This window comes from Cyprinus carpio, chromosome B24, assembly GCF_018340385.1.
Source record: "Cyprinus carpio isolate SPL01 chromosome B24, ASM1834038v1, whole genome shotgun sequence".
In the NCBI taxonomy this organism is placed as follows: domain Eukaryota; kingdom Metazoa; phylum Chordata; class Actinopteri; order Cypriniformes; family Cyprinidae; genus Cyprinus; species Cyprinus carpio.
The window spans coordinates 165,775-173,581 of NC_056620.1; the positions used below are offsets into that span (position 1 = coordinate 165,775).

At 37.7% G+C, this 7,807-nt stretch overlaps 1 protein-coding gene across 1 annotated transcript in view; it reads left to right on the forward strand.

Annotated features, from left to right (window-relative positions):
- The first annotated feature begins 1,062 nt into the window (after positions 1 to 1,062).
- The window catches only part of LOC109112256 (lanC-like protein 2), a 19,829-nt gene continuing 13,084 nt past the window's right edge, over positions 1,063 to 7,807 (forward strand). The window contains 3 exon segments of the mRNA XM_042752211.1: positions 1,063 to 1,365; positions 3,161 to 3,478; positions 7,773 to 7,807. The exon segment at positions 7,773 to 7,807 is cut by the window's right edge and continues 80 nt beyond it. Of these exon segments, the coding sequence (XP_042608145.1) occupies positions 3,311 to 3,478; positions 7,773 to 7,807 (203 nt within the window). The 5' untranslated portion in view covers positions 1,063 to 1,365; positions 3,161 to 3,310.

The window sequence follows — 7,807 nt, forward strand, 5'->3', positions numbered from 1 at the left end:
AAACATCACTGAAACACACTGGTTCTCCAGCTGTGCGTCCACAAGCCCATTTCTGACACATCAGAAAAAACACAAGAAAAGGAATTACATGTTTCTATCTCATAGCCTTCTTTTGTTTAATCTAAGACTTTTCTTCTAAGAATTGCAAGATATAAAGAGATACTTTTTCCCTCAAAACTCTGAGTTCTGTTTTCCACCTGCTTTTGTTCTTTCTTTTCACAGAATAAAAGGTAATTGTGATTTTTTATCTCAGCTAAATTAGAATAAGCTAAATTATAATTTTTTTTTTTTTTCAAACTTCCAAGCTAAATTAGAATTTTTAGACAAAAAGTCGCAATTAACTTCTAATTTTTTATATTCCGTGGTGGAAATGGGCTTCCATAAAAAAAAAAAAAAAAAAACAGATTTGCGAGATATAAACTATAAATTTAGCGAAAAAAGTCAGTATTGTGAGATAAAAGGCGCATTTGTTTATTTCTATATTTTTAAATGGAAGCCCGTTCCTGTCATATAATAAAAAATAGAAAAAGGTAATTGCAACTTTTTATCCCACAGACTTTTTTTAAATCAGACTTTTCTTCTAAGAATTACAAGTTATTTCAAGCAATTTAAACCTTTTTCTTAAAAGTCTGAGTTCTTTTCTTTTGCCACAGAATAAAAAAGGAACTTGAAACTTTGTCTCACAGTTCTGAGTTAAGATCTCACAACTCTTTCTTTTCAGAATTACAAGATAAATTAGAATTATTAGACAAAAGTCGCAATTAATTTTTCATTTCGTTTATTCCGTGGTGGAAATAGGCCTCCATTAAAATAAACAAACAAACAAAAAGCGCGATATAAACTTTGAATTAAGAGGAAAAGCCAGAAATGCGAAATAAATAATAGGCGCATTTATTTATTTATTTGTTTATTTTTGCTGACACGTGTTACCATGGAAACCCGCTCCAACACGCTATTTTTGTCTTTCCGCACTTTCTCTACAGTCTGAACCACTGATCTATATATATGACTATGTTCTATATTATAGATCAGTGGTCTGAACCCGTTACATCAACACTCAGTCATTTATCATCACGTGTTGAATTCATTAATTGTATAATTAATGTGGTTTTGATACACGACATTTAACCTATATTTGGGTTGCATCATCAGAACAGAAGAGAAGAAAAGAAACGAGCGCAGAGTGTGAGGACTGCAGCGCGTGCTCTGAGTGAGGAGCGGGATCTGTCTCCTCCGCAGAGCACCACCATCATCTTCATCTTCATCTTCATCAGCCGCCGGATCTCCGTCCGGAAGTGAGAGAGGAAAGACCGCGTCCAGCAGAGCTCGAGCTGAGGACACTGCACTGGACCTGACTGGAAGCATGTAAGTGCTCGTTTCTACAGGAATGAGATGCTGTGTCTGTCGCGTGAATGTCGCGTTCAGCGCTAGAATCTGCACGACCATCATCTTCATCATCATCATCTTCATCATCATCTTCATCATCACATCATCTTCATCTTCATCATCCTCGTCTGAGGTTGTCAGAATCTTCTCGTGTAAACACAGTGTTGTTCTGGGACTGTATTCAGCTCATATATCATCATCATCATCACAGAGCACCAGCTGCAGCTGTTAATATCTGTATTGATGTAAAATCAGCTGAGAATGCAGAATGTGAATATTTGACCACGGAAGCACCTGCAAACATGTTTTCAAGCGTGTCTTAAAACTTCTGAATCCGCACGTTTTCCTTAGCATAGTATTTTATGTGGCATCAAACATTTATGATAATGATTTTCTTCATCAGGAAAGTCGATGAAAAAGTGCAGCAGTATCACTCGAAGTTGTGAATAAAACAAAGATTATTGCAGCACGTTTTACAAGAAAAGAAACTTTCTACTGAAAATGTTGTTTAAAGGGATACTCCACCCCAAAATGAAAATTTTGTCATTAATCACTTACCCTCATGTCGTTCCAAACCCGTAAAAGCTATCAGCAGTCTCCTCTGTGTCTCTCCATATCACTGTATGCTGCGTATGCTCTTCTGTGTCCTCCACGCCACAAGGATGTGCTGTTTCTACGTGTATTTAGCTTTGATTTGAAATAAAACAGCGCGTCCTTGTGGCGTGGAGGACACAGAAGAGCATACGCAGCATACGGTGATATGAAGAGACACAGAGGAGACTGCTGACAAAGGAATTGTTGAATAAAGTCGTTATTTTTATTTTCTTCGCTAACAAAAAGTATTCTCGTCACTACATCACGGTTGAACCACTGATGGCAGATGGACTATTCTGAAGACGACTTTCATACCTTTCCTGGACCTTGACACTGTTATTTACTTGGCAGTCAGGTTTTCACCCAAAATATCTTGAATTGTGTTCTGAAGACAAATGGAGCTTTTAGGGGTTTGGAACGACATGTGAGTAAATGATTAATGACAAAATGTAAATTTTGAGGTGGAGTATCCCTTTAAATCAGTGTTAACTAACTGTTTGAGAAATGTATCAGTTTCTGAGTGAAAATTAGTTTCACAACAATATTTTTCATTGTGGTTTAACAGAGAAACTACTTTAATTTGACTCAAATTAAATATATTAAATTAAATAAGAACATCGAGTTCAAATTAACATTAAGGACCACAATCAAAACAAGTTTATTTCACTACTTTTCCATCTAATAAACACAATCTTAAATTTTATTTATTAGACAAATACATTTTAAAATAATAAAATATTTTAAATGCAGATTTTCAATAAAAGGTCACATTATGTCTTCAAAACTGGCCTCTTTAGCAGCTATGATGATTAATATAACATCAGATACATGAACTAAACGACAATAACATGTAGCATAAAACACTTCAAAAACTGATAACAATAAACACACAGAAAACAACTGTGTTCAACATTGATAATAATCAGAAATGATTCTTGAGCAGCAAATCATCATATTAGAATGATTTCTGAAGATCATGTGACACTGAAGACTGGAGTAATGATGCTGAAAATACAGCTGCACATCACAGAAATAAATTACACTTTAACAGAGATTCACACAGAAAACAGATGTTTTACATTCTAATAATTTCATTGTTTTTATTGTATTTTTGATCAAATAAATGCAGTATATGATTTTTTTTTTGTTCCTAATGTAGGTCTCTTCCCGTGTTCTTTAGGGCCAGAGCGCTGAAGAGTGTCAGAGTGACTCCTGACCTTCATCAGTAGCCTCACCCAGCAGCAGCATCAGGACCAGGACCAGCGCAGTCCAGACGACAAACCCGAAACGCGTTTCTGCTGGAGTGTGTCCGTGGCGGGCCGCCGTCGCGATGGGCGAGAGCATGTCGAAGCGGCTGAAGCTAGTCACCGGCGCCGAGGCAGAGATGGAGGAGCGCAGCTTCATCAACCCGTTCCCGGACTGGGAGCAGAGCCTTTCCGCGTCATCAGACCCAGAAGAACACAGCGGAGGAAACGAGCCGTTTGATGCCGACGGAAAGGTTCGTGATCTCGCCTTATTTGAGCGTTTAACTCGTGTTTGTAGCATGCTAACGCTAGCTGCTCTGTTTACAAACACACAGATGCGCTGCGTCACATGAAACTTTAGCAGATGTCTGATCTCAACATGTACAAGTGAGAAAAACTATTTTTTGGATAATACATCTCTGGCCATTCGAGCAGTAAGAACACATTAATTCTATCCCAGATAACGTTACAGCTGACCGTTTACTTCTCTCTTAATGAACTGATCTGAAAACACACTCACAGACTCAGTAACTTACTGCAGCTCATCTAATAACAACCCCAAAACCTTACAATTATATCCTTTACTCTCACACAGTCACAGATCATTTCACAGCTGGCTTTTTATGTACCCTAAAGTCTTACCATTATAAATTAAATTTTTATAATAATTAAACAAACAAAACAACTAACATAAATAAAAAAAATAAAAAAATAAAAATAAACATTATAATCATGCAAACACATTAAGATCTAATTTACTCTGGGAGCCACATTAAGATCTCAGTACCTCTGAAAATGAAGCACATAGAGCCTAAATGAAGAAAAGTTTGTGTAGGACCTAAAACTAAAATGACATTAAGATATCTTTCATATTTCTTGAGTTACAGCCATGCAAACTTTGGAGAAAAAACGTGAAAATTGCTTTTTCCTTTTTGTGAACAGTCATCATTGGCACATAATGCAACAATGACTGCTAAAGTCAAAACTAGCTTTTTTCAATTCTAATAATATTTGACAGTTATTACTGTTTTACTGTATTTCTGATCAAATAAATGCAGCCTTGGTGAGCAGAAGAGACTCATTCAGAAACATTAAAACATTTTCAGAGCTCGACTCGGGACTGACTAGATGTGCTTCAGTGCATACCACACTGCACACTAAACCCTAAACCCTAGCAACACTTCACAACACCCTAGCAAAACCCCAACAAGAAAACCACCCGCAACACCCTGACAACTCCCACAACACCCTAGCAACACCCTGACAACTCCCACAACACACTAGCAACACCCTGACAACTACCGCAACACCCTGACAACGCCCACAACACTCAAGCAACACCCTGACAACTACCACAACACCCTAGCAACACCCTGACAACCACTCGCAACACCCTGACAACACCCTGACAACTCCCACAACACCCTAGCAACACCCTGACAACTACCGCAACACCCTGACAACGCCCACAACACCCTAGCAAAACCTTGACAACCACTCGCAACACCCTGACAACACCCTGACAATGCCCACAACACTCAAGCAACACCCTGACAACTCCCACAACACCCTGACAACACCCTGACAACTCCCACAACACTCAAGCAACACCCTAGCACCACCCACAACACCGTAGCAGCACCCTGAAAACCACCCGCAACACCCTGACAACTCCCACAACACCCTGACAACCACTCACAACACCCTAGCAACACCCTGACAACTACCACAACACCCTGACAACCACCCGCAACACCCTGACAATCCCCACAACACCCTGACAACCACTCACAACACCCAAGCAACACCCTGACAACCCCCACAACACCCTGACAACCACTCACAACACCCAAGCAACACCCTGACAACTCCCACAGCACCCTGACAACCACTCACAACAGCTAGCATCACACAGGTGAACATTTGCTTTTAAACCAAAAAAAGGGTAAATGTCACACTTTCTTGCACAATTTTAACTTTTTTTTCACACAATTCTCAGAATTTCAAGATATAAACTCAGAATTCAAAGAAAAACAACTCTGATTTGTGAGACAACTCAGAATTATGAGATGTAGAACATATTTGCAAGACATCAAATCAGAATTACCTGCACTCGGAATTGATAGCTATAAAGTCAAAATTGCAAGAAAAAGGTTACATTTCTGTGTTTACTTCTTGCAGTTCTGATGAAAAAAAATCTGATTTGCAATATTCTATTCTATTCTATTCTATTCTATTCTATTCTATTCTATTCTATTCTATTGCGGAAACAGGCTTCCATAAAGATTCGACTAATACTGCAGCGTCTCAAAATGTGCAGCACAGTTGTTTGTGCATCGTCTAATTTTGATCAAAAGCTGTGGTTGCTATGGTTATTTGGACATTCACTATTCTTTAAACTGCACTGGAGAGCCGTAGTACATGAATATGGCGATCATTCAGCACATGCTGTGTATAATGTTATCAGACTGATACACCTCGAGTACCAGAGTATTTTTGTTAAGATATCAGACACATCTGTATATGGACCTCTCTGATTTCTCCGCGGTGGAGGAAAGTTCGGGAGGTTCGTGCTGATTTTCTCTTTGTATGTGGGCTCAGCTGGGTCTCTTGCTTCCGTCCTCTCAGCTGTCAGTCACTCCTGTGCTGTGGATCTCTGCAGAAATACACCTTCATTATTTGATTCCGTTCAGACAGCAGCAGGGCTCTATGCTCAGCAAAGTCAACACATCAGATTTTCTCCAGTGCAGTATTCTTGATTATTTTCAAGAGTATTGATTATTTTTTGCCTTTCCCAGTTTTTGTTGTATTAGAAGCAAGACATCTTAACAGGTGCATTGCAACAAACTAGAAACCACACTCAACACTTAGCAACCATAAAGCATCATCCTGACAACCACCCAGAACACCGAGCATCATGCTGCCAGCTTTTGTATCACATATTCTTAGGACAGTTCCAGTATAAATTGTGAAAGTAACATAACTTGGACTTTTTCCAATGTTTACCTACATTTGCTCAATCATTCAGCCCTGAGAAATAAACATTACAAACCAATATTTTGTACAAATCTAGCAGGTCAGTATCACTGACACACACACACACACACACACACACACACACACACACACATAAACTGAACTTTTTTTTTTTAATTTAAGTTAATTAATTTATTTTTTTTAGTTATGTCTATGTTTTTTAAATAAATTTTTACTTCAGTTTTTTGGTGCATAAACTGAACTTTTTTTTTTTAATTTAAGTTAATTAATTTATTTTTTATTTTATTATTTATTTATTTTTTTACACGTTTTTCATTTTAATTTTAGAAAACTATAATTACGCTGGTCCCCACTGACCTGATACCTTATTTTAGGCTGATTTTGCAACCTTATTTTCCATTCTGGGCTAATTCTAATTCAACAATTTTTTTTAAATTAAAAATATCATAAATAATATTAGATATATTCCTCTATTTTTATAATTTTCTTTTTAGGAATTATTTATTATTTAAATAATTTGTAAATTATATAAAATGTTTACTTACATTACATGTGCAGTGACACACCTCATGGTTTTAAACTCTGTTTTCCAGATGTCCCCAGTTTAATTTTAAGACGGTTCTTATATAAATTGCTGTAGACTTGCTAGAAGCAAGTGCATTATCATCTGACTTCAGCATTATATTATCAGCTTTTTGCAGTGTAGGCAAAATACAGATGTGAGCTTGAAATATCTGCCCCTAGTGGATTGTCTTACCCACAGTTACTCCTCACTACTTATATCAAGATGTGTGTGTCAGGGGTGCTTGTTATAGGTGAGGTTTGCTCCTCATTAGGATTCGCCTCACAGACTCATGCTGCAGGAGAAAAAAATAACTCTGGATTCGATCCACAAACAACCCAGTAATCGAACCAACACCACCATACCGTGCCCAAAACACCTAAGTTATTGAACTCAGACCTTCAGAAATAGCAGTACACATTATGAATTTTCCCCTGTGGCAGTAAACAGTCTGAATAAAAAGGAACTTTTTTTTTCTTCTGTGTTCAAATGTGCTCTTTGTATCAGGCTGAACACCAGCATCCCAGGGTGCCACATTCCCCTTTGTACCATTGTCAGCAAATCACAAATACCATTAGCTAGTCTCTCTGTGACTTTGTCAGACGTTTGCAAATATTTGTGAAATGACTCCGTGTAATATCATCAGTGGTTCTCTAGGCTGAACTGAGATGTTGCATTGCAGGGCCATGAAGCCTCTGAAGTACAGTTCACGCTTAAAGGTTAGAAGTGTGTCTGTTATGCAGTGGGTATGCATACGCATATCTTTTTCAGTCAAATCAATTTTGAGATTTGATTCGATGTGCATATAATTTTAATTTTATAATGGAGATTCCACAGGGCTCTGTATTTGGTCCGCAACATTTTCGAACACAATGCTGTACGTTACTCAGTGCCAGTTTCTCTTTGTGTGAATTAATTAATAAAACAACTGTTTGCAAAATGAAGCTTATTTACAAACACTTTTTTTTTCTCCCCATTCCTGAAAATAGATCAGTGACGCCTTTCAGAAGAAAGTGCAAAGCAA